Source organism: Scyliorhinus canicula, chromosome 5, assembly GCF_902713615.1.
Source record: "Scyliorhinus canicula chromosome 5, sScyCan1.1, whole genome shotgun sequence".
Taxonomy (NCBI): domain Eukaryota; kingdom Metazoa; phylum Chordata; class Chondrichthyes; order Carcharhiniformes; family Scyliorhinidae; genus Scyliorhinus; species Scyliorhinus canicula.
In genome coordinates this window covers 187884072-187911721 of record NC_052150.1, presented here as the reverse complement: position 1 = coordinate 187911721, position 27650 = coordinate 187884072, and the positions used below count along the sequence as shown (strand labels likewise).

At 48.6% G+C, this 27650-nt stretch overlaps 1 protein-coding gene across 2 annotated transcripts in view; it reads right to left on the bottom strand.

Moving 5' to 3' along the window:
* Positions 1-27650, bottom strand: part of zeb1b (zinc finger E-box binding homeobox 1b) — a 224630-nt gene that overhangs the window by 69717 nt on the left and 127263 nt on the right. For both annotated transcript variants that reach the window (XM_038798259.1, XM_038798260.1), the window contains exon 3: positions 5594-5656. In XM_038798259.1, coding sequence (XP_038654187.1) covers positions 5594-5656 — 63 coding nt within the window. The remainder of the gene's footprint in view (positions 1-5593; positions 5657-27650) is intronic.

Sequence of the window (27650 nt, the reverse complement as noted above, 5' to 3'; positions counted from 1 at the left end):
TGTCTTCACCAATATTTTCTCTTCATATACCTCGGGAAGCTTTTACAATTTGTTTTCATGCTCCCCGCAAGCTTACTCTCCTACTCTATTTTTCATTTCTTTATCAATCCCTTGGTCCATTGAACCATAGAATTCCTACAGTGCAGGCGGCCATTCGGCCCATCTAGTCTGCACCGACCCGTGAAAGGGCACCCTACCCAATCCCTGTAACCCCACCTAATCTGCACAGCCCTGGACACTAAGGGGCAATTTATCATGGCCAATCCACCTAATCTGCACTTTTTTGGATTGGGGAGGAAACAAGAGCACCTGGAGGAAACCCATGCAGACACAGGGAGAAGTGCAAACTCCACATAGTCAGCAAAGACTAGAATTAGGCAAATAAATCAGTAACAATACCATAGCGGAGGAATTCCTGGAGTGTTTACAGGATGGCTTTCTGGACCAATATGGTGGGGAACCAACTCCAGAACAGACCATCCGAGACTGGGCATTGTGTAATGAAAAAGGAATAATTAGGGGCTGGTTTAGCACAGGGCTAAACAGCTGGCTTTTGAAGCAGACTAAGGCAGGCCAGCAGCACGTGTTCAATTTCCGTACCAGCCTCCCCGAACAGGGACCAGAATGTGGTGACTAGGGGCTTTTCACAGTAACTTCATTTGAAGCCTACTTGTGACAATAAGCAATTTTCATTTAATTTCATGCGCAGATTTAAGACACCTATAATTACAGATGTCCCTTTATTGCACGAGTCTCTGATTTCTTCTTTAATGCTATTCCCACATCACCACTACAGTTTGGGGGTCCATGTACAACCCCCACTAATGTTTTTTGCCCGTTGGTGTTTCTCAGCTCTACCCATACAGATTCCACATCTTCGGACTTAGTATCCTTCCTCACTATTTCTTCTTTAAAAAGCAATGCAACCACACCACATTTATTTTGTGCCCCTGGATGGTTCAGTTCCCACCCCTAGTCACCTTGCAGCCACGTCTCCATAATACCGGCTATATCATACCTGTTTACATCTATTTGCGCGATTAATTCATCTGCTTTATTGTGAATGCTCTACGCATTAAGGCTTAAGGCTGCCTTTTTAACATTCCTTTTCCCATTATTTTTTACTGCGGCCCTATTGGATTCTGGCCCTTGATGATTTCTCCACCTATCACTTTTCTAATTTCCCTTTGACATGTGTTCTCATCAGTGTGTTTCATCTGACTCCTTGCATTCGGTTCCCATCATCAACCACTAGTAAATATTCCCCAAGCATGTAGGTATCGCAGCAAAAGAAAGCAAATGGAATATTGGTGTTTATAGATAAAGCAATAGAGTATAAAGGTAAGGAAGCGTTGTTGCAACTGTACACGGCATTGGTGAAACCAGTATTACGCAGAGTTTGGTCGCGTTATTTGAGGAAAGATGTAATGGCATTGGTGGCAGTTCAGAGGAGGTTCACTAGATCAGTGTTCTTCAAACTCGGGAGCGTGACCCGCGGAGCGGTCCTCCGCGGCACTCCCGATTGCACGAATCCCCATGCAGCAGCCGGCTTTTAAAACGCCGGCTGCAAGCGGCCATCAAAATGGGCGTGAACATGCAAAAACAAATTTGGCCGCATTGCTCATGTGCGCACGATCATCAGCACGCATGCGCAAAACTAAGACGAAAACGCCTGGAGTCCGCCTGAGAGAGAGCACTGCTCCCGAACCCCCAGCCCTGCCCAAACCCCCAGCCCCGCGGGGACTGTGATGTCGGTCGCCGCCAATCTGAGCGCCTCCAGCAAGATGGTGCAGCAACTGCGCTGTGAGCTGGACATCAAGAGGCTGAAGGTGTCTCAAGCTGCAACAGATTTGAAGCAGTTTTGCCTGCAGAACGCTCAACATGATCCTTTGCTGACGGGAATACATCCGAATACTAGCCCTTTCAGGCCAGCTAAACCCCGTCTGCTACTGTAGCTGAAATGTGATTCTGTTTTCTTTTGGTTTCTGGGTCTCAAGTGGGAAATTCACCTCGGTACATGTTCTGAAAGCAATGAAGATGTTTACACTAATCCTGATTCTCGATAACCTTCGGACCAATGGACAAGCCATGTTGGCTCTGTTTTTAAAAGCCTTTTAAAATCTGTGCCAACTTTCCTTACTCTCACTTCGTAAATTGCCTGTTCTTTGATACCGATATACACCTACCTCATTGAAGCAATGAGGTGCTGTATGTACAACTTTAGTTGCAGCTTGTGCACAACCCTGTTTCTAGAAAGGTTTGTACACTGGTAGAGAAAATTTTCAATAAAGATCTGAAGTTTAAAAAAAAACTATGTGCATGTGCGCCGATGATCAGGCACGCATGCACAGTGCGGCCGCTATTTTTTTTAAATGGTCGCAGCTTTTTGTTTTATAAGTTCGGGGTGGGGGGGAGGGGGGGGTTTATTCATTTATTTTATTCATTTTTTTGTATTTTTCTTACAAGTTCGGGGGGTTTTATTTGATAAAATTTTACTGGAAACAAATGCAGAATTTTGGACAGATGGAGACTCCATACTTTCAGACACAGGAAGGCTTCACCTTCCTCCAACAGGTTCCATTGGAGGAGCGTGTATGAGGGCCAAAGGGACCCAAAACCATTTCCTCCATTTTTGTCAGCAGCAAACAAGGCAAGAGAAAATGGTGGGTCACGCAGGTCGGCGGGCGTGGGTCGCGCAGGTCGGCCAGGTTGGGTCTCAAAGGTTGGCCGGTTGGTAAAAATGGGTCCCCAAGAAAGAAAGTTTGAAGAACACTGCACTAGATTGATTCCAGATGAGGGCTTTTTTTATGAAGAGAGATTGAGCAGTTTACACCTATATTTGTTAGCGTTTAGAAGAATTACAGGAGATCAAACAGAGCTATACAAGATGGTAAAAGGTATGGATAAAGTAAACGTGGAGCGGATGCTTCCTCTTGTGGGCCATTCTAGAATGAGAGATCACAGTCTCAGGATATGGGTGGCAAGGTAGCACAGTGGTTAGCACTGTTGCTTCACAGCACCAGGGATCCGGGTTCGATTCCCGGCTTGGGTCACTGTGCGGAGTCTGGCCAACCCACTTCAACTTTAGAAACATAGAAAATAGGAACAAACAGAGGCCATTGGGCCCTTCAGACCTGCTCTGCCACTTTACATTATATCTGATCTAGTAATTAGTTAAATTAAATTTACTGGATGTTCCTCACTTTGATCATAAAATACATTTTTTTTTTTTTTTAAATGTCACTACTAGTCTGTTTAATGGTTAATGAATTGCTGAACAGGAATTATCGAATTTAATAGCTTAAACTAAGTTTACCAAAGTGAAGCCCAATGAACCAAGTTTGAGAACGTTTGTGATGAAAATAATTGGGAATTTGAATGGCAGATTAGGCAAAGGAAAATCCAAAGAGCTTTTACAGATACATAAAGGATAAAAGGGTGACTAGGGAGAGGGTAGGACCTCTCAAGGTTAAACAAGTCATCTATGTGCAGATCCACAATGGATGGGAGAGGTCCTAAATTAATATTTCTAGTCAGTATTTACTGTTGAGAGAGGCATGAATGTTAGGGAGATAAAAAGTGATGTCTTGAGGAGTGTACATATTAGAGGTATTAAAGCGCATCAAGATAGATAAATCTCCGGGACCTGATGAAATGTATCCCAGGACATTGTGGGAGGCTAGGGAGGAAATTGCCGGCCTCGTGCTGAGATGCTTAAATCATCGACAGTCACAGGAGAGGTGCCTGAAGATTGGAGGGTAGCAAATGTTGTGCCCTTGTTAAGAAGGGCTGTAGGGGCAAGCCTGGGAACTACAGACTGGTTAGCCGTACTTCTGTAGTGGGTAAATTGTTAGAAGTACTCTGAGGGACAGGATCTACAGGCATTTAGACAGGCAAGGGCTAATTACGGAACGTCAACATGGCTTTGTAAGGGGAAAGTCATGTCTCAGAAATTTGATTGAGTTTTTTGAAGGGGTAACCAAGAAGGCAGATGAGAGCAGTGCAGTCGACATTGTCTACATGGACTTTAGCAAGGCCTTTGACAAGGTACCTACCGCATGTTAAGTTGTTGCAAAAGGTTAAATCTCACGGACTCGAGGGCGAGGTAGTCAGTTGGTACAAAATTGGCTTGGAGACCGAAGCCAAAGGGTAGTTGTGGAGGTTTGTTTTTCAAACCGGAAGCCTGTGACCAGCAGTGTGCCTCAGGGATTGGTGCTGGGTCCACTGTTATTTGTTATGTATATATGGATGAGAATGTAGGAGGCATGGTTAGTAAGTTTGCAGATAACACCAAGATTGGTGCCATAGTGGATAATGAAGGTGGTTATACAAGATTGCAACAGGATATTGACCAATTAGGCCAGTGGGTTGATGAATGGCAGATGGAGTTTAATTTGGATAAATGTGAGGTGATGCATTTGGGTAGATCAGATCAGTTGTGGAGAGTTACAGAACAAAGGGATCTCGGGGTACAGGTTCATAGCTCCTTGAAGGTGGAGTGACAGGTGGACAGGGTGAAGAAGGCATTCAGCATGCTAGGTTTTATTGATCAGAATATTGAATACAGGAGTTGGGACGTCTTGTTGATGTTATACAAGAGATTGGCAAGATCACACATGGAGTACTGCGTTCAGTTCTGGTCACCCTATTATAGAAAGGATATTGTGAAACTAGAAAGAGTGCAGAAGAGATTTACAAGGATGCTACCAGGACTTGATGGTCTGAGTTATAAGGAGAGGCTGGGATGTTTTTCCCTGGAGCGTAGGAGGCTTAGGGGTGATCTCATAGAGGTCTATAAAATAATGAGGAGCGTAGACAAGATAGATAGTCAACATCTAGAACCAGAGGACATAGGTTTACGGTGAGAGGGTAGAGATACAAAAGAGACCAGAGTGAATTTTTTTCACTCAGAGGGTGGTGAGCATCTGGAACGGGCTGCCAGAGACAGTGGTAGAGGCGGGTGCAATTTTGTCCTTTAAAAAGCAGTTAGACAGTTACATGGGCAGGGTGGGTATAGAGGGATATGGGCCAAATGCAGGACAGTGGGAATAGCTTAGTGATAGAAACCGGGCAGCATGGACAAGCTGGGCAAAAGGGCCTATTTCCATGCTGTAAATATCTATGACTCTTACAATTGAAGGGTGAGATAGCAAGTTTTTCCAGTGAGTGAATTTTATCCCTTCATCCCCATTAGTTTTACTAAATTGCATTTGCATGGCCATTTATCCAATTTCAAAAATGAAGGCGAGGATGCAGCTGAGGTGAAGAGAAAAGTAAGCTATGCACTAGAAAGTGCAGGAGGACCAGAGTGCAATGCTCCATATTGCAATAAGTGAAATTACTTGGAAAATGTTTTTACTTTTCGCATTCAAGGTATGAATTAGACAATTAATTCAACATTGGATTCATAAATTGGAGCAAGCAAACAAAATATTTATCACTATTAGTTTTAGATCAAAGCTCATTGATTATATAGGTCATCCTTTCCTCCACCTCCAGTTATTGGATCAAGTACTGAATTGCAAGCAAGGTAATTAACAGTAGTGTACAAAGGAGATTGATTATTTATTAAATGTGAAGAATTAGTCGGTACCTGTGCAACCATCACTGCGTGTCTGAGCATCAGGCCCCAGGTTGTCTGCATTTTCTTCCTTTCCTAAAATGTAAAATGGTATTCGTGTCAAACTCTAAATACAATGTTGATTTTTTAAAAACAGGTGAATTAGTTTACCTAGTGCATCTTTCTGCATCCTGTGAAGCAAAGACAAAATTAAATGCATAAATTTCCAGCTAGGTTCCTGGGCACTGTACCTAAACAGCCATCTATTCCACTCTGTTCCTTATACTTACAATGCACTGATAGAGAAGAAATATACAACTGCATCAGCTTTTAAGATCAGAACATTAACATTCTAAATAGTGAACACCAAGCGATTCGAATTCAGGTGGTACAGTGGAGCACTGACTTAACAATGTGGCAGCAAAATCGACAAATTAAACTCCCACACTGCAATACTTAACGAGATCAGAAAAATTGCACAACACATGGGGATAACGGGTAAAAAAGCGATATAAAATGCAATTGTTAATGTCAAAAGTGTTTGAAATCTGGTTTGAACAAAGAAGAAAATTACAGCACAAGAACAGGCCCTTTGGCCCTCCCAGCCTGCGCCAATCCAGATCCTTTATCTAAACCTGTCTCCTATTTACCAAGGATCTACTTCCCTCTGTTCCCGTCGGTTCATATATCTGTCTAGGTGCATCTTAAATGATGCTATCGTGCCTGCCTCTACCACCTCCGCTGGCAAAGCGTTCCAGGCACCCACCACCCAATGCGTAAAAAAACTTTCCACGCACATCTCCCTTAAACTTTCCCCTTCTCACCTTGAAATCATGACCCCTTGTAATTGACACCCCCAATCTTGGAAAAAGCTTGTTGCTATCCACCCTGTCCATACCTCTCAATTTTGTAGACCTCAATCAGGTCCCCCCTCAACCTCCGTCTTTCCAACGAAAACAATCCTAATCTACTCAACCTTTCTTCATAACTAGCACCTAGAACAGTTTCAGAACACAATTTATTTTCTTATATACTGCCACAATTACAAACAAGTGCAATAATTGAATTTTTTTTTTTTAATGTTTATATTTTTAAGCCTTTCCAGATGTAAAACAGGGATTGATTGTTAACTGCAACTGTAAAGCATTTCAAGCACACAGGAGCTGAAGAAGTGAAAGTATGCAGAGAAATGTAGCTATTGTGTAGTCTTCATAACATTAGATTAAGATGATGACATAAACTGCACCGGTACCATGATAGGGAGACAATCCTGCGCTGGGCCAGGGAAAATAGAGCTTGCAAATGGGAAGGGCACGCCATTCGAATCTATGAGGATCTTCGGGCAGATATAATTAGGAGACGGGCTGAGTTCAACAGAGCGAAAGCAGCTCTCCACAGGAGCAGAGTGTGTTTTGGTATGCTGTACCCAGCGAAACTCTGGGTCACATACCGAAACAGGGAACACTTCTTTACAGCCCCCGCTGAGGCGAATAGGTTCGTCGAGGAACACGGGCTGGAAAACAACCAGCGGGGGTAGGGACGAGGGGCCCCTGGCAAGGGGCAACGAGACGCCGACGGGGGGAGAGGGGCGAGGCAATGCCAGACCCCCCCCCCAGCAAGAACACCCAGAACAAAGAACAAACCACTGCCCGAGGGACCGCTCCAGGTGGGAGGCCAGGCCCCAGCACGAGGGAACGAGAGTAATGGAGTAGGGAGAGCAGGCAGAAAACCGTAGAGGCCAGGCAGGGGAGAAGTGAGACAATAACCCCGAGAGGGGGGCCAGCATAGTAGCAGGAAAGCTAGTGCCGGGGGCACACAACAAAGCAGGGCTGCAGCGCACCCCCAACAGGAGGGGGGGGGGACACCCGTCAAAGTCGGGAGAGCAAACGGGGCGCGAGGGGCGCACAGGGAGCGAGAGACCGGGGAGGGGAGATGCAGGGAAGGAGGGACAAAAGAGGCCAGAAAAGGAACAGGGCTACAAAGTGCCACAACCAAGGGCTCGAAACAAGGAACCGCTGCAAGCACCCACCCAATACGGTCTGTGGGAGAAGGGAGACCCCAGAGTGCAAGGGACTACCCGCATGGCGGACACACAGTGGACGGCCATGGCGGGTGCCCCCGGGACAAGGGGAAACCCCGGAGCGCAGAGACCCGATCGCATGGGGAAAGCAGCGACAGCGGCCATCCTGGACGGCCAAAAGGAAACCCCGGGAGGGCAGGGGCACGTCCACCAGATAAGTATGGTTAATCCCACAGGAGCGAGGGGGCAGAAGCCCCCCACCAGGATAATCACCTGGAACGTAAGGGGACTTAACGGCCCAGTGAAGAGATCCAGAGTCCTCACCCACCTCAGAAATACGAGGGCCAACATAATCTTCCTCCAAGAGACGCACCTGAGGGAGCAGGACCAACTGCGGGTAAGAAAGGGTTGGGTGGGACAAACCTACCATCCCTGCTATGGGACAAGGGCCAGGGGGGTGGCGATCCTGATCGGCAAGAGGACGATGTTTAGGGCGACAAAGACGGTTACAGACTCAGGGGGGCGGTATGTCATGGTCAGCGGGGCCCTGGATGGGGCACCGGTGGTTCTAGTCAACGTGTACGCGCCCAACTGGGATGACACGAGTTTCATCAAAAAAGACCATGGCAGAAATCCCGGACATAGCGACGCATCGACTAATCATTGGGGGGGGGGGGGGGGGGGGGAAAAGAGAGGAAGGAATTCTCCTTCTTCTCCCCAGTACACAATGTGTACACCAGAATTGACTACTTTGTGGTGGGGAAAACGGTGCTTCCAGGGATAGACAAAGTGGAATACTCCGCAATTGTGATATCAGACCACGCTCCACATTACATGGACGTGCGGCTAGAGACGGGAAGGGCCCAGCGCCCCACATGGAGGTTGGACGGTGCTTTACTAGCTGACAAGGCCTTCAGTGAAAGGATAGTGCGGGCCATAGAAGAGTACAAGATGAACAACCAAAACGGGGAGGTCTCACCCTCCACGTTCTGGGAAGCGCTAAAGGCCGTACTAAGAGAGGAATTCTTTCCCTTCAAAGCGCAAAGAGATAGGGAGGAAAGGCTGGCTAGGCAGAAGCTGGTCGACTCCATACTGGAGGTAGACCGTAAATACTCCGAGGCCCCGACCGTAGAGCTCCTGGCGGAGAGGAAAGAACTACAAAGGAACTTTGACCTGCTCTCCACCAGGAAAGCAGTGCATCAACTCTGCCAGGCGCGCAGGACCCTGTACGAACATTGAGGCAAAGCCAGCCACCTGTTGGCACACCAGCTGAGAAAGCAGGCAGCCACCAGAGAAATTGCGCAAATCAGGGGTACAGGAAGCACGTTGGAAACAGAACCAGAGAGGATTAACAAAACCTTCAAGGCCTTCTACCAAGAGCTGTACACCTAAGAGCCCCCAACGGGGAAGGCTGGGATGAACCGGTTCCTTGATGGACTGGACATACCAGTCGTGGGAGAGGGCAGAAAACAGGACCTGGAAGCACCACTAGCACTGGGAGAGATTATGGACAGCATTAGCTCCATGCAGACGGGGAAGGCGCCGGGACCGGACGGATTCCCGGTGGACTTCTACAAAAAATTTGCGACAGCGCTGGCCCCGCACCTGCAGGAGATGTTCACAGACTCGCTAGCTAGGGGCACACTGCCACCCACGTTAGCACAGGCCTCAATCTCGCTGATACCTAAAAAAGACAAAGACCCAACGGAATATGGGTCATACAGACCCATCTCACTGCTCAACGCAGACACCACAATACTGGCCAAAATCCTAGCCAAAAGGCTAGAGGACTGTGTACCTGAGGTGGTCACAGAGGACCAGACGGGCTTCGTCAAAGGTAGACAGCTTACCTCGAACATAAGGCGCGTGCTGAACGTGATAATGACTCCCTCCGGGGAGAGAACACAAGAGGTGATCGTCTCCCTGGACGCAGAAAAGGCCTTCGACAGAGTCGAATGGAAATACCTCAGAGGTACTGGAGCGGTTCGGGCTTGGAACAGGGTTCACCTCTTGGGTAAAGTTCCTATACAACGCTCCCATTGCGAGCGTATGGACCAACAACACCAACTCCCAATACTTCCAGCTGCACAGGGGCACCAGACAAGGATGCCCACTGTCCCCGCTGCTGTTCGCCCTAGCGATCGAACCGCCGAAGGAGAGGCAGAAAGCACAGAGTCTCACTCTATGCAGATGACCTGCTCCTCTTCATTTCGGACCCACAGAGCAGCATGGACGGAATCATTGCACTCCTGAAAGATTTTGGAGCCTTCTCGGGCTACAAACTCAACATGAGCAAAAGCGAGATCTTCCCAGTACACCCGCAAGGGTTGGGGGGGCAGCAATAAAGGGGCTGCCGTTCAAACAAGCCCGACACAAATTCCGCTACCTGGGGATCCAAATAGCCCATGACTGGAAAGGGATCCACAAATGGAACCTCACCAGTATGACGGAGGAAGTAAAAAAGGACCTGCAAAAATGGAACACACTCCCACTCTCCCTCGCGGGGAGAGTCCAGACGATCAAAATGAACGTACTGCCCAGGTTCCTCTTCCTGTTTAGATCCATCCCGATCTACATCCCCAAGGCCTTTTTCAAAGCGCTGGGCAAACTAATCATGGCGTTTGTATGGGGGGGGGGGGGGGGGGTAAAAATACGAGGATCCCAAAAAAGGTCCTACAAAAAACAAAATCCAGGGGGGGGGGGGGGGGGGGGGCGCTAGCCCTCCCAAACCTACAATTCTACCACTGGGCGGCAACAGCCGAGCGAGTAAGGGGATGGATCCAGAGGCCGAGTGGGTGCGCGCGGAGGAGGCCTCCTGCGTGGGGACCTCCCTCCGGGCCCTCGCCACGGCAGCACTCCCATCCCCACCCAAAAAACACTCCAGCAGCCCAGTGGTGACAGCCACCCTCCAATCCTGGAACCAACTGCGGCAGCAATTTGGCCTGACCAAAATGTCGGACAAAACTCCCATCTGCAACAACCATAGGTTCACACCAGCACTGACTGACTCCACCTTCAAAAGGTGGAGGCAGGACGGAGGGTCACTGACAGTCAGGGACCTATACATGGACGGCAGGATCGCAACACTGGACGAACTGACAAAGAAATTTCGGCTAGCCAGGGGGAACGAGCTACGGTATCTGCAGCTCAAAAACTTCTTACGAAAGGAGACAAGGACATACCCACAACCGCCACGACAGACACTACTGGAAGACCTACTGGACGCAAGTATCCTAGATAAAGAACTGTAGCGACATGTATGCCCGACTGGTAGAAAGGGCCGACACCGTACTGGACGCAACAAGAAAGAAATGGGAGGAGGACCTGGGGATTGAGATAGGGTGGGGACTCTGGAGCGAGGCACTGCATAGGGTCAACTCCACCACCACGTGCGTAAGGCTCAGCCTGATGCAACTAAAAGTAGTACATAGAGCCCACTTAACAAGAACCCATATGAGTAGGTTCTTCCCGGAGGTGGAAGACAGATGTGAACGGTACCAAAGAGGCCCGGCCAACCGGGCCTCGTGGAGTACTGGACAGCCTTCTTCGAGACCATGTCCAAAGTGGTGGGGGTGAGGGTGGAGCGATGCCCAAAAGTGGCGGTCTTCGGGGTCTCGGACCAGCCAGATCTATTCCTGGGGAGGAGGGCGGACGCCCTTGCCTTTGCCTCCCTGATCGCCCGCCGTAGAATCCTGTTTGGCTGGCGGTCAGCAGCAACACCCAGAGCTGCAGAGTGGCTGTCCGACCTCTCGGAAAGCATGACATCTCCAGGAGCGGGGAACGAGGAAACTGGAGAAGGAAGACGGGAGGAGCAGCAGAAGCGGGGGCGAGCGTGGGACAGCAGCGAGACCCGTCCAGGAAGGGCGGGCGACAGGAACACACAGCACAGCCAAATATCGCACGCTGTGATTTTCTCCCCGGCACCCAAAGGTGTGCTTGCCCCCCCAGTCCCCGCCCCCCCTCCCCCCCCCGCAGGCAGTCGCCTACTTATGTGGGGTGGGTAATTTTGCCCGATGTACAGAGATGCCGCTGTCGATATATATATATATAAAATGTGTGTTTCTTATTCTGTGTACATAACGGTAATTATACCTTGTTCAAAAAAACCAATAAAAACATTTATTTAAAAAAAGACGACGACATAACGCGGAAACCCGCTTCCTGTGAGGTAGGCTCATCTGAAACCATTTGACTCCAGCTGCTTCCTTCTTTCATGCCTTTTAGGTGAAAACATGAAAGACAGTATTCTGAGGTCAAGCTAAAGGAAATTTATTTTGTGAGACTCATTAACTAAGTATTCTGTTTTTCAAGACGGAATCATATCTCTTATGAACTAATTTTTTATGTTCTCAGGTTATTATTGTATTTGTTGCCCTTAGTGGAGGGTGTGTACTTCATTAAACAACTGCAGTCCATATTCTTTATAATGGCTTAGTATGCTAAAACAGCTTGCATTGGGTATAAAGAACAATCCCATTATGACAATCAGACAATTTTACTGATATACTGCTCAAAATTTAAGTTCTCAAACCACCATGGTGCAATTATAGTCTCATTTTCTCAATTCTGAATTCAGGATCTGGATCACAAGTCCAGTAATGTAGCAACAGTCAACTGCTGTTCATGGGGGTCCCGTTCCTGCAAATTCTCAAAGTATGAAATTATGAGCTTGCGCATATGCAGAGTTGATGAAAGCGCAGTGTGCATTTTCTTTGTACGGCCAACATGGAAACAGTGAGAGTTCAACATTTTAAGTTCAACATTTTAAATTGCGGATTATTCAAATACGTACACAACTACATTCACACGGGTAAACAAACTTATGATAGAGGGGGTTGCAAATGACGGGACTTGACTGTATTGCAATACTGTGTCAATTGCATCCAAGTTAATTGATAAAAAGAGTACCAAGAATCAGGATGCACAGTTTCCACTATGTTAGAATAGAAATCAAAATGTTATTTTTCATTTAGGCCAATCCATTTCGAAATAGATTTTGAATATACTCTTTTTGTTCCGTACACTTCGCAACATTATAGTTAAGTAATTTTAAAAAGTGCCAAAATATAAGTACTTGGAATTTCTGAAGGCACAGCAGTGGTCAGATTTACTGTGCCAACATAACTGAAATGCAAAAGTAAAATGCTGTGCAAGTGCCTTTCATGCCTCCCACAAAGTTTCCACATGAGTCATTAAGAATAACACTTTTTTCATTGGTGTGAACTATATTCATGCCAGGTAACTTCAAGAATTACTCAACCACCATTACAGGAACAAATAGAGAGTGCCTATTATGGAAGAATTTGCATGAAAATGTTTCTATTTATTGGCATAATAACTTTACACGAAGCATTTAAAGTCCCAATAGGTTAATAATGGGCACTAACAAAATGTCATAATGCTTAAAATCAAGTCAATGTTTTACAATTAGGTAGCAGACTGGTCAAATAACTTGTTCCTCATCATCTTTGACACAATATTACAAAGTTGAGCTCCTTTGATGGCAAACAGCACCCTCTAGAGCAGTGAGATGTGGCTAGGCTTTCATTTGTGCACAGAATTTGGACCAAGCAGCATATGCTATTGCTTAAGGGCAGACTACCATATTTACAAGATGATTGGAACAGCTGCACCTTTATTAATTATGTATCAATTCAAATCTGTTGCAAGAAAAATAAGCACCAGAGTTTCCCCAGTGATCCTGCCAGTCTTTGCAACTCTTTCCCCAAGATGGATTGTACAAAATCTTCTGCCCAGCCTACCAAAAACAAATGCCGATGTAACTACTGGTACATGGCAGGGTCGTGGGAAAAGCATTAGACTTCTAGTTTGCTCACTGGCCTTGTAACATCCGACACACATTTCTATACTGCCAGAAGTCCATTTGGTTGAAGTTCATGAGGCATGTAGTCTTCGCGATGGTTTAAAGTTTAAAGCTAATTCCTTATGATGCCCAACTTTTCTGAAATAATTTGGAATTGCATGAATTGATATGTAGTTTGAGTTGCATGAGGATTGTAAAAAACAGGCTAGGTTCGCCAAAAATGGGGCTATGGTTTAGGGCTGGTTTAGCTCAGTGGGCTAGACAGCTGGTTTGTGATGCAGACCAATTTCCGTATCTGCTGAGAATTCTGAATTCTCCCTCTGTATACCCGAACAGGCGCCGGAATGTGGCAACTAGGGGCTTTTCTCAGTAACTTCATTGCAGTGTTAATGTAAGCCTACTTGTGACAATAAAAGATTATTTATTTTTTATTTTATTTTATGCCCCCATGCCAGCTGAAAAACGCTAGCACTTCACTCAGGCGTTTCCTTAAGAAAGTCCTGAGTGATTCTCCGATCTGCAGGGGGCTGGCAGGGCCTGGAGAGCTTCTTGCCGCGCCGTGCGACATGGCGGACTCGCACCGCGGACCGTCATCACAAATGTAGGCCTTCCCAGAGATTGGGTGCGCCTGCGGGTCCGTGCCGCCCGATCGCTCCCCTGGCGGTCCATGAGCCCCCCCCCCCATCGATTCTCCCGTCCCCCGCAGCTGCCACCCAAGGTTCCCGTCGGCCGTTACGTGGTTAGAGCCACGCCATTGGGACTTCCGGTGGCGGTCATGGAGGAGTAGGTCGCGCATTCGGCAGCTCCCGTCTGGAACAAACTCTGGGACCTTTCTTCAGGAGTTTTCATGGACTTTTTGGGGCAGATTGAACACTGCCAAAAGGATTCCCTCTCTGTTGTATGGATAGCTGGACCAGGAGTGGCAGGGTGAAGCGTGTAAGTCCCAATAGACAGAAGCGTGCGCAGCGGGCGCTGAGGCACGGTACAGGCCGGTATAGACCAGGGTGCATGGGCGCAGTGGTCACAGAAGCAACAGGAGTTCCTTAGGGGCTGCTTTGCTGATCTTAAAAAGGACATGCCCCGATGAAGGCATCAATAGACCAAACGATCGCAACTCAGGCGACACAAGGGAATGTGATTAAGGAGATGGAGAAAAAGCTATCCGAACAGGAAGACGAGTTGGTCGTATTGGCCCTGAAGGTGGAGGCGTAGGATGACCTCCACAAAAAGTGGCAGGAGAGGCTGGAGGACCTAGAAAACAGGTCCAGGAGACAGAAAGTGAGAATTGTGGGCCTCCCCGAAGGTGTGGAGGGGTCGGAGCGGGAGCATTTGTGTCCAAGATGCTGGAGACGCTGATAGGGACAGGGGTATTCCCTCAACCCCTGGTGCTGGACGGGGCACACACAGCCCTCGTAAGGAAGCCCAAGGCAAATGAACTGCCGAGGGCCATAGTGGTGAGATTTCATTGCTTCTCGGTAAAGGAACTTGCCTTGCGGTGGGCAAAAAAAAGAACAAAGCAGCAGGTGGGAGAACAGCATGATACGCGCCTTCCAGGACGTGGGTGCGGAGCTGACCAAGAGGCGTGCTGGATTCAACCGGGTGAAGGCGACCCTCTTCAGCAAGGGCGTGAAATTTGGGATGCTACACCCAGTGAGGCTATGGGTCACGTACAAGGAACGGCATCACTATTTTGAGACGCCAGATGAGGCATTGTCATTCGTTAAACAAGAAAAGCTGGACTTGAATTAAAGGACAGTTAAGCTTTGGTGGAATGCGGCAGTGGGGCTGGGTAACATGGTACCGTTTCTAATATAAGATTGTATACAATGTGGGTGCGTGTAAGGGCTGTGGTGGTGGCTGGAGGGTGCAGTGTTTTCGGCAAAGTTGAGATACGGAGGGGGGAGCGGGCCCTGTACTTAGTGTGATTTTTCAGGAAGTTGGAGCCTTGGTTCAACAAGTGTCTCCTCATGGGGCAATGTTAGTGTCTTCTGTTTATTTTTCGTTTTGTGTTACTATTTACTCAATGGGGCTGGAGAGGTAGTTTAATTAGCTTATGCATGTGGGGAGAGGGGCCCGGACAATGAGGCGACAGTCTGATCGGCGCCAGGGGGCGGGAGCTGCCAGGGTCAGTATGGGTCAGCTGACTCTCGGGAGCATAGTGGGGGGTGAGCAAGTGCTCAGCTGGTGCTTGGCGGGGGATTTTGGGTAGTGGGGCTGTTGGGAGGGGGAGGGGAGGGGGGATGCTGCTTTGCTGACAGAGGAGGCATCAATTTCGAGGTACCAATTGTGGGTCGGGGGCGGTGGCTCCCTGTGGGGGTGCTCAAGGAAGCGAAGAGCGTGGGCTCCAGGTTGACCACAAAAGGGCGTTAATCCCAAAGCTGAGGAAGGCAAGGGGGGCAGTCTATGACTACAGGGAGAAAGCAAGTAGAATGATACGAGTCGGAGCCCCCGATGGGAGCGGAAAGGATGAGGCAATTTTTGGACCAGTTGAGGTTTCCAAAGGTGGAAGAGGACCTGGTGGAGGGGCTGGGGGCCCCTGATTGAATTGGAGTAGATTGTCAAGGGTATAGAGGGCAATCGGGTAAAGCCCCGGGGCTGGACGGTTATCAGGTAGAATTCTAGAAGAAATTTTCGGAAATACTGAGCCCACTCCTGATGAGGACCTTCGATGAGAGAAAGGAATCCTCCCCCCAACAATGTCACAGGCTTTGATCTGACTCATTCTTAAAGGAGGGAAGGACCCGGAACATTGCGGGTCATACAGGCCGATTTCGCTTTTAAACGGGGATGCCAAATTTCTAGCTAAATTTCTGGCCACAAGAATTGAGGATTACGTCCCGGGGTGATCGAGGAAGACCAGACTGGGTTTGTTAAAGACAGAAAACTCAATACCAATGTCCGGAGACTTTTGATGCCCTCAGAGGGAGGGGAGGCGGAGGTGTTAACAGCGATGGACGCAGAGAAAGCCTTTGACTGGGTGGAGTGGGAGTACCTGTGGGAATCGCTGGGGAGGTTCGGGTTTGGTGAGGGCTTTATTGGCTGGGTGAAATTGCTGTGTCACGCACCTGTAGCAAGTGTATGTACAAACCGGCTGAGGTCGGGGTACTTCCAGCCTCACCGGGGAACGAGGCAGGGGTGTCCCCTCTCCCCGTTACTATTTACCCTAGCTATAGAACCGCTAGCTATGGCGCTGAGAGCCTCGAGAAACTGGTGGGGACTGGTGAGGTGGAACATCGGGTCTCGCTATACGCGGATGATTTGCTCCTGTACATTTCGGACCCTGTGGAGGGGGTGAGGAGGTTCTGCGGATCCTGAGGGATTTTGGTAGTTTTTCAGGGTACAAACTGAACATGGGAAAGAGCGGGTTGTTTGTGATCCACACCAAGGGGCAGGAGGAGAGAGGGCAGGAGGAGAGACTGAAAGAGCTGCCGCTCAGGATGGTAGATCAAAGTTTTCATTACCTGGGTATACAGGCGGCGTGGGAACAGCTGGAGGCAGCGTCATGTAAAAGGTATTAGTCTGGGAGCTTTGATAACGGCTCCTTTGCCATTCTCGCCCACCCGTTACTCCACAAGTCCGGTGGTGGTGGTGACACTGCTGATCTGGGGACAGTGGAGTAGGTACGAGAAGGTGGAGGGAGCGTCGATCTGGACCCCGATATGTAACAACCACAGGTTTGTCCCGGGTAGGATGGATGGTGGGTTCCAGAGCTGGCAGAGGGCAGGCATCAGAAGGATGGGAGATCTGTTCATAGACGGAAGCTTTCCCAGTTTGAAGGCACTAGAGGACAAATTTAATCTGCCGCCAGGAAACGCCTTTAAATATAAGTACGAGCCTTCCTGAAAAAACAGGTAGTGGCCTTTCCGACACTGCCGCCACTGAGGATAGACAGGGTGGTCTCCGGCACCTGGGTGGGGGAGGGGAAGGTGTCGGATCTCTACCTGGAAGTACAGGAGATGGAGGAAACCCCGGTGGAGGAGCTCAAGGGCAAGTGGGAGGAGGAGCTAGGTGAGGAGTTGGAAGCGGCTCTGTGGGCAGAGGTCCTGGGCAGGGTTAATTCCTCCTCATCATGTGCCAGGCTCAGTCTAATTCAATTTAAGGTGGTCCACCGAGTACACATGACGGCAGCGAGAATGAGCAAGTTTTTTGGGGTAGAAGACAGGTATATGAGGTGCAAGGGCAGCCCTGCAAACCATGTCCACATGTTTTGGGCATGCCCGGAGCTGAGAGAGTTCTGGCAAGGGTTCGCAAGGGCAATGTCCAAGGTGTTTAACACACGGGTGGTGCCGAGTGCAGAGATAGCGATCTTTGGAGTGTCAGAAGACCCGGGACTTGGGTTAACGACATGGCTGGATTTCTCAGCCTCGAGAAAATAAGGTTTGCCTTAAGAAGGTCTGCTCTAGGGTTCTCTCGGAGGTGGCAGCCGTTTGTCGACTTTCTCTGGGAAAATTAAAATGTCAGCAACAGCAGTAATCCTGAGGGGAGGGTGGGTGAGTGCTTCATTGGGATGGTGTGGGAAGACTGGGTCGTGTGGGGTAATGTCTATTTAATTGTTATTGTATATTCTCTTTTTGCACTATGTTAATGTTCACTCTAGTTTGTTTTGTTATTATTGTTACTACTGTTTTATTATGAAAAATTCTGCAAAACCTCAATAAAAATATTTTTAGAAAAAGTACCACGCCATCGGGAACTCGCCCAGTTTTGCGTGTCAAAGACTCTGTCAATGGCCCCCTAGCCGCACCGCGTAAATCACGCGCGAGCAATTTGCTGGGGACCGGAGAATCGTTTCAGCGGCACTGGTGCCGATTTCCAGGTAAGCAGCCATTCTTCATGGCTGGATTTTGCCACGGAGGCTCAGAGAATCCAGCCCAACATATTTATAGAAGGTGTTTAACATAATGAAACACCCCACGGCATCACAGGAGCAGCACAAAACACCGAGCCACGAAGGAAATAGCAAGTCAAATGACAAAAGTTTGGTGAAAGAAGGTTTTAAGAGCAGCTTAAAGGAGAAAAGATAGGGGAAAGGCGAGAGGTCTAGGGAGAGAAGTCCAGAGCTTGGGGTCAAGGTAACTGAAGGCAATAGTGGAGCACTTATAATTGGGAATGCACAATAGGTCAGAATTGGAGGAGCACAGATATTTTAGAGGGTTGTGGAGTTGAATTACATTACAAATATAGGGAGGGGCAAGACTACGAGGCCATGTACGGATTTGAAAACAAGGGATGAGAATTTTCAGATCAAGATGTTGCTTGACCAGGAGCAAATGTGGTTGAGTGAGCAATGGGATTATGGGAGAACGGGACTTACTTCAAGTTAAAGACTTTGGATGCGTGTCGCTAGATGGGCCAGCATTTATTGCCCATCCCTAATTGCCCTTCAGATGAGTAGCTTGCCAGACAATTTCAGATTAATTTACGAGTCAACCACATTGCTATGGCTCTCGAGTCACATGTAGGTCAGAACAGATAAGGATGGCAGATTTCCTTCCCCAAGGACATTAGTGAACCAAATGGATTTTTTACAACAATTGGCTTTTGATCATTGAACTTAAATTCCACTACCTGCCATGGTGGGATTCAAACCTGTGTCCCCAAAGCATCACCGCAGGTCACTGGATTACTAGTGCAGTAACAATACCACTACACCACTGCCTCTGCAGAATGGGCAGCTACGTTTTGGATGACCTCATGCGGAACGTAGAAGTTGGGTGCCAACCAGAGTGCTGTGCAAGTCAAGTCCAGAGGTAATGAAGGCAGCAGCTGCCCTGAGGCAGGGTAAAATTGAAAGATGTTTTGGAGATGGAAATAGGCGGTCTCAGATGTCAGAAGCTCATCTGCGTGTCAAATGTGACACCATGGTTGTGAACACTGGTAATTTCAGGCGGTTGCCAGGGACAGGATTCTTGGGGAAAGGTCTTTCATGCACCGAACTGATGAATTTCATATGGTTTTAGAAGTTCACGGTGTGTTAAGTGTAAGTTGAAACAGTGCGCACGATGTACTAAGCAAATGCAATTGAAATTACATTTCCAGATAAATTACAGTCATATCAGAGGCTTGGATTACTATTTCGTTTAGAAATGAATCATTTCAATTGAATGTTTCATTTTTCAGAATTCAAAGGCAGATGTTAGAAGATACTTTGGGTCGCAATGCATTAAGGTGCAGGAACAGCGGGAGGAGTAGAAGCTTGCCATTTGGTATTGAAACAATGGGAGATGGGTTCCAGTATTGGAACTGTCTGTTGGGAATATGAAAGCAGTGTAAAGAAATCTTTGTGTGTGGGGGGGGGGGGGGGGGGGGGGGGGGGGGGGCAGTGACAGGTAGGAACAAAGAGAGCAAGGAATATCCGAGTGTACTTTAAAGAAATTATAATGAGTTCCTCGATCAGTTTAGGAATTTAAGTCATGCTGGGGGATGTGACTTCTACATTGTAACAAATTCTCTTTCCAAACACATTAGAAACCTTTTATTTGCATAAACTGTGCTAACTCTTAGCATTTTACATCCTACGTACATATTTACAATGGAACTATCTACGCAATTCTGTAATCGCACAATAAATACAGCAGAGAAGGAGGCCAAATTTATGAGGAAAAGTGGAAGTTCCAACACTGACTCCTGGGAACGCCACTCAAAACCTGCCTGCAGGCTGAAAAACATTCATTAATCACTACTCTGTTTCCGGTCACTCAACCAATTGTGTGTCCAAGTTGCAATGTCCCTTTTATTCCTTTTTCTAATGCCTTTTGGAAATGCATGTACATCAATTAAACAACATTGCCCTTAACCTAGTCAAAAATAAATCCAGCAAGTTAGTTAAACAATTATTCCTCAACAAACTTTCATTAAAAAGCCACATTTGCCCAAGTGACTATAAATTTTGACCTGAATTATTGTTTCTAGAGCTTCGCCAGCAGCAAGGTTAAACTGATTGACCTGTAGTTCCTGGGCTTATCTTTACACTGTTTTTTGAATAAGGCTAACATTTGCATTTCTTCAGTCCTCTGGCACTACCCGAGTCCAAGAAAGATTGCAAAATTATGACCAGTGCCTCCACAATTTCCACTCTTCTCTCAGTATCTTTGGATGGATCACATCTGACCATGGGGCCTTATCCAAGTATAGACAACCAATCCAATACCTCATCAGTTTTAAACCTTTCAAAAGTCCATTCTGGCTTACTGAAAAATTTAATTCAAATATTGAATATAACCATAAATTAAATCAATTCAATTTACTTGGGGAGAACATAAATGCAACTGTAGCGTCAAGTCTCAAAATAAAAATCTTTGCATAGCATTTGTTGAACCAAAACAAAATTCACATGAGCTGAACCCTGCAAAAGTCAGTTTCGCCAGAAAGACAGAGGACATTATGCACAATATACAGCACTTCCAAAGGAGATTTTGAATCTATTACACAAAAAAAAATCTTTTTTTTTTAAATATAAATTTAGAGTACCCAATTATTTTTTTTCCCAATTTAGGGGAAATTGAGGATGGCCAATTCACCCAACCTGCACATCTTTGGGTTGAGGGGGTGAACCCACGCAGACTCGGGGAGAATGTGCAAACTTCATACAGACAGTGACCCGGGGCCGGGATCGAACCCAGGTCCTCAGTGCCGTAGGCAGTAGTGCTAACCACTGCGCTGCCCAACATTACACAAAAAACATGGAATTCTAATTTTAGCTTGACAACAGATCTGAGAAGTCAAACGTCTGTAATATTGACACTGAAGCATTCTTGGAAAAGAGCAATACTTACATTGTGAAAAAAAATAATACATATAACTGCCCAAGTAAAGTAGCCATTGAATCTTTAGGTCATTGACAGTTCATCCTGTATGTATCCATTTCTTCTTCAGTAGGTTCTTTGATTTCAAATATGATATTGTACCTTCATTTATATGCATCAATTTGAAAAAATTGTTCAACTTGCTTCAAACTGCTGGTCCCAATATCCCAGCAATTTAAAGCCCTCCCTCCTGCGGCATCTTTCCATGCATTCATCTACTTTGTCCCATTTCTTTCCTCATTTGCACATGGGTACCAGGAGTAATCTGGAGATCACTACTTTTGCATTGCGCTTGCTCATTTGCTCCCCAAATTCTGACTGCAGAACCACATCCCTCTATCTACCTATGTCGTTGGTACCAACATGGACCATGACTGCTGGCTACTCATCCTCAGACTTCCTGTAGCTGTTCAGCCACATCCTTGACCCTGGACTAGGGAGGCTACATCCCATCTTCGCTTCACATATATGGCCGCAAACACCTATCTGTTCCCCTAACCACTGGATTATATTGCTGATCCATGCTACTCTCCCCAAAATGCATCACTTCACATTTATTTGCATTAAATTGCATCTGCCATGAGTTTATTTTTGATTTGCTACTGTGATGTGAGCACGTTGGTTCGGCCAGCCTTTATTGCACATCCCTAATTGCCCTCGAGAAGGTAGTGGTGGTAAGCCACCTTCCTGAAATACTGCTGTCCCCCTGGCTTAGGTACATCCACATTTACGGAGGGAACTCCTGGATTTTGGCCTAATGACAATGAAGGAATGGCAATGTAGTACCAAGTCAGGATGATGTGATGGATGTCTGCCTCTACAACATTCAATCATCCAGATAGCACAGCTAATATAAATTATGCACCTTTTGCTGCATTGTTGACATGTACTTCTACTGTGAAATCACTGAAATCTTGTCACTTATGATGAAGCACAATGTAGTTGACTAATTAGTCTTCTTGGGTGGAAGGGAATTAAATGCAGTGAAATGAAAGAAAGCAAACGATTAGGAAAAGGTAAAACAGAAAGACAATAAATGAGTGGGAATGTACTATTAACACCGTACTAAGTGCTTACATCAGGAGGATTGGCTACAAAATGAATAACTGAAAAGAAAATGCTATGGTCTGGAAATGACAAGATCACTTAAGTAGCTAGCATTCATGATAATCACTATAAACATTGTTCCACTACATCCCAAAATGAAATTGCTTTTTGGGTTTTACAGAGGAAGCAATCTTTAAAATGAAATTGGTTAAAATGAAATGTGATCTACTAGAAGATTAGTCATGTTGGTCTTTGAGCACACTTCTGCAGTCAATGTAGCAAACTTTGTATGTTTTTGTGTGCTGTAGTGCAGTTGGGGGAGGAAGGACAGGTGATGTGAGGAGTAGGTATAGAGAATGTGTTCAACTCTCAAATAGGTTATCAACCCATAGGCCTAAAGACTTCCGGTTGCGGCTATGACTAGCTAAGCCGCACATTTGGAAGCTCCTGCAACAAAGGTGTTTTTGGGCCAATTGGAGGGCCCCAACGGCGCTGAAAAAACGAATCCCGGTGGGGGAAGGTCCCCTGAGGAGAACTAGACCGATTTTATGGTCGGTACCCGGAGTGGAGCGGCAAGAAAAACGGCAGCAGCTCCCCAAAAAAAGCGGGGGAAGAAAATCAAAATGGCGGCCGGCGGTGCATCGGAGGAGTGGAAGAAATGGGCGGAGGAGCAGCAGGCCGCTCTCCTCCGTTTTTTCACGGAGATGAAAGTGGAGCTCTTAGAGTCCATGAACGCGACGGCCACCAGGTTGGTGGGAGCCCAGGCGATCCAAGAGGCGTCGATTAAAGATCTGCAGCAGGAGATGACCGCGAGGGAGGAGGAGGCCACAGTCATCGGGGCAAAGGTGGAGGTGCACGAGGCACTCCACATGAAGTGGCAGAGCCGCTTCGAGGAGCTGGACACTCGGATGAGGAGGAAAAATTTGAGGATCCTGGGCCTGGAAGAAGGCCTGGAGGGGTCGGATCTCCCGGGATATGTGGCGGAGATGTTGAGCTCCCTGATGGGGGAAGGGGCCGGTCCGGCGCCCCTGGAATTGGAAGAGGCATACCGGGTCATGGCCAGGAGGCCTAGGGCAAACGAGCCCCCGAGGGCGGTGCTGGTGCGGTTCCAGCGGCTAAGTGATCGAGAGAAAGTCCTGAGGTGGGCAAAAAGGGAGAAAAGCAGCAAGTGGCAGAACTCGACGGTAAGGGTGTACCAGGACTGGAGTGCGGAGGTGGCAAAGCGGCGGGCCCGGTACAACCGGACAAAGGCGGTGCTACACGCGAAAAAGATCAAATTTGGAATGCTGCAACCGGCGCGCTTGTGGGTCACCTACAAGGACCAACATCATTATTTCGAGTCCCCAGAGGAGGCCTGGACCTTTGTACAAGAGGAAAAGTTGGACACGAACTAAAACCTGGGAGCACCGGCGGTCGTAGCCGCCGGGGGACTCTTGATTGAGCAAGTGGCCCTTTTCTTTTTCAGGCCAGGTCGGAACTGGGTAACAGTTTCGTGGATTGTTTGGGGTGTTTTTTCTCGAACGGTTGACTTTTCTGAATATTTTGAAGGTTTCGAGTTGTTGGGTGTTTCTGTATATTTGTACTGTTGAAATCTCTATTGTGGGTCGTTGGCTTCTTATGGGGTGTTTTTTCCCGTTTCCAATTTCCCTTAGTTATTTACCCCTCTTACCCTTTTTCTTTGGGTGCTTGGGGGGGGTTTTTTGTTCCTTTTTTTCTTTTCGGGTTATGGTTATCTGCGGTTATTTATACTGTTTGATGGAGGGTGATGGTTGGGCACACTGTTAGTTGATAGTTAGTTAATTATTTTGGTATTTAAGTATGTAGTTAAGTATTTATGTATTTAGTTGCCATTGGGTATTTATATCGTTAAGTTGGGGAGACGGGACGGGGGGGAGCGGGTTGATTATGCGGGTCTTTCTCGGGGGTTTTAAGGGGATCTTTCACGGGCGCAGATGGGGTGAACCGGGAGGAGTCGGAATGTGGCAGGAGCAGCCGGGTCAGCGGAGACCAGCTGACTCTCGGGAGTACGATGTGGGGTACATCGCGGCTAGGAGGGGTCCTAGCCGGGGGGGGGGGGGGGGGGGGGGGGGGGGGGGGGGGGGGGGGACACCGGGTTGCTGCTGGAAAGACCAGGGACGAGAAGGGGAGAGCCGGGGGGGAGGGGGGGGGGGGGGGGGGGGGCCATCGCTATGGGAAGCGGGTCAGAAAAGAAGGGATGACCCGGGGCGAGCAAGGGACAAGACATGGCTAATCGACAGGGAGTAGGGACGGGTCGCTCTGCGACCCGATTGATCACGTGGAACGTAAGGGGGCTGAATGGGCTGGTCAAAAGATCAAGGGTCTTCTCACCCCTGAAGGGACTGAAGGCTGATGTAGCAATGCTGCAGGAGACTCATTTGAGGGTAGCAGATCAGGTCCGCCTGAGAAGGGGGTGGGTGGGACAGGTGTTCCACTCAGGCTTGGATATCAAGAACCGGGGGGTGGCGATTTTGGTGGGAAAGAGGGTGTCGTTTGTGGCGGCAGAGATGGTGGCAGACAAGGAGGGCAGGTACGTGATGGTGAGGGGTAGGCTGCAGGGAGAGAATGTGGTACTGGTAAATGTGTATGCCCCGAACTGGGACGACGCGGGTTTTATGAGGCGCCTGCTGGGCCTCATCCCGGGACTGGAGGCAGGGGGCCTGATCATGGGAGGGGACTTTAATATGGTGTTAGACCCTGGGCTGGATAGATCGAGTTCCAGGACGAATAGGAGGCCGGCAGCGGCAGAGGTGTTAAGGGGGTTCATGGAGCAGATGGGAGGGGTAGACCCATGGAGATTTGGTAGGCCTAGGGCGAGGGAGTATTCTTTTTTCTCCCACGTCCACAGAGTGTACTCTAGGATCGATTTTTTCGTATTGAACAGGGGGCTGATACCGAGAGTGCAGGACACGGAGTACTCGGCCATTGCGATATCGGACCATGCACCACATTGGGTGGACGTGGACATGGGGGAGGCGCGGGACCAACGCCCGTTGTGGCGCCTGGATGTAGGGCTGTTGGCGGACGAAGAGGTGTGCAGAAGGGTGAGAACGGGCATTGAGAACTATCTGGGTACGAATGACACAGGTGAGGTGCAGGTGGGGACGGTCTGGGAGGCCTTGAAAGCAGTGATTAGAGGAGAGCTGATCTCCATAAGGGCACACAGAGAGAGGAAGGAGAGGCAGGAAAGGGAGAGGCTGGTGGGGGAGCTCCTAGAAGTAGATAGGAAATATGCGGCGGCACCAGAGGAGGGGCTATTAAGGGAGCGGCGTAGCTTGCAGGCCAGGTTCGACCTACTGACCACTAGGAAGGCGGAAATGCAGTGGAGAAGGGCGCAGGGTGCGGCGTATGAGTACGGGGAAAAGGCGAGCAGGATGCTGGCACACCAGCTTCGTAAGCGAGATGCAGCCAGAGAGATTGGGGGAGTGAGAGAGAGGGGTGGGGATGTAGTGCAGAAGGGGCAAGAGGTGAATAGGGTCTTTAGGGACTTCTATAGGGAATTGTATAGGTCTGAATCGCCGAAGAGGAGAGGGGGAATGAAGAACTTTCTCGACAAATTGGGGTTCCCAAAGGTACAGGAGGAGCTGGTGGAAGGGTTGGGGGCGCCGATAGAGCTGCAGGAGCTAATTAAAGGGATAGGCCAGATGCAGGCGGGGAAGGCGCCGGGGCCGGATGGGTTCCCGGTGGAGTTTTACAGGAAATTTGTGGACTTGGTGGGTCCAGTGCTGGTGCGAGCCTTTAATGAGGCGCGCGAGGGGGGGGTTCTGCCCCCAACAATGTCGCAGGCCCTGATCTCCTTGATTTTGAAGCGGGACAAGGACCCGGTCCAGTGCGGGTGCTACAGGCCCATCTCCCTCCTGAATGTTGACGCCAAGCTGTTAGCAAAGGTCCTGGCAACCAGGATAGAGGACTGTGTGCCAGGGGTAGTCCATGAAGACCAGACGGGGTTCGTGAAGGGACGCCAACTTAACACAAATGTCCGGAGATTGTTAAATGTGATTATGATGCCAGCAGTGGAAGGGGAGGCGGAGATAGTGGTAGCGCTGGACGCGGAGAAGGCATTTGACAGGGTGGAGTGGGAATACTTGTGGGAGACGTTAGAAAGGTTTGGGTTTGGGGAGTGATTTATCAAGTGGGTAAAACTGCTCTATTCAGCTCCGATGGCAAGTGTGGTAACAAACGGGAGGAGGTCAGAATATTTTGGGCTCCATCGAGGTACTAGGCAGGGATGTCCCCTATCTCCCTTACTCTTTGCATTAGCGATTGAGCCGTTGGCGATGGCACTGAGGGGTTCAGGGGGGTGGAGAGGACTGACAAGGGGAGGGGAGGAACATCGGGTCTCGCTCTATGCGGATGATTTGTTGTTGTATGTGGCAGACCCGGAGGGGGGAATGCCGGAGGTAATGGGGATACTAGCGGAGTTCGGGGACTTTTCGGGATATAAATTAAATCTGGGGAAAAGTGAGGTCTTTGTAATACACCCGGGAGACCAAGGGGAGGGAATTGGGAGGCTCCCCTTCAAAAGAGCAGTTAAAGTTTTAGGTATTTGGGGGTGCAGGTGGCAAAGAACTGGGGGACCCTCCACAAGTTGAACTTTTCCAGACTGGTGGAACAGATGGAGGAGGAGTTTAAGAGGTGGGACATGGTGCCGCTGTCGCTGGCAGGGAGGGTGCAGTCAGTTAAAATGACGGTCCTCCCGAGGTTCTTGTTTTTGTTCCAGTGTCTGCCCATCTTCCTCCCCAGGGCCTTTTCAAGAAGGTAACGAATAGTATCATGGGGTATGTGTGGGCACATGGCACCCCGAGAGTTAGAAGGGTCTTTTTGGAGCGGAGTAGGGATAGTGGAGGGCTGGCGTTACCCAACCTTTCAGGATATTACTGGGCGGCAAATACATCGATGGTACGAAAGTGGATGATGGAAGGGGAGGGGGCAGCCTGGAAGCGCATGGAGAGGGCGTCCTGCGGCAACATAAGCTTAGGGGCACTGGTAACGGCACCATGGCCGCTCCCTCCCACGAGGTATACCACGAGCCCGGTGGTGGCGGCCACCCTCAAGATCTGGGGGCAGTGGAGGCGACACAGGGGGAAGTGGGAGGTCTGATAGGGGCACCACTAAGAGGGAACCACAGATTTGCGCCGGGAAACACAGGAGGGGGATTCCAGAGCTGGCAGAGGGCGGGTATTAGACAACTGAGGGACTTGTTTATAGAGGGGAGGTTTGCGAGCCTGGGAGAGCTGGAGGAGAAATTTGGGCTCCCCCCGGGGAACACGTTCAGGTACCTCCAAGTGAAGGCATTTGCCAGACGACAGGTAGCGGGGTTCCCCGCGCTCCCCGACAGGGGGGTGAGTGATAGGGTGCTATCAGGGGTCTGGGTCG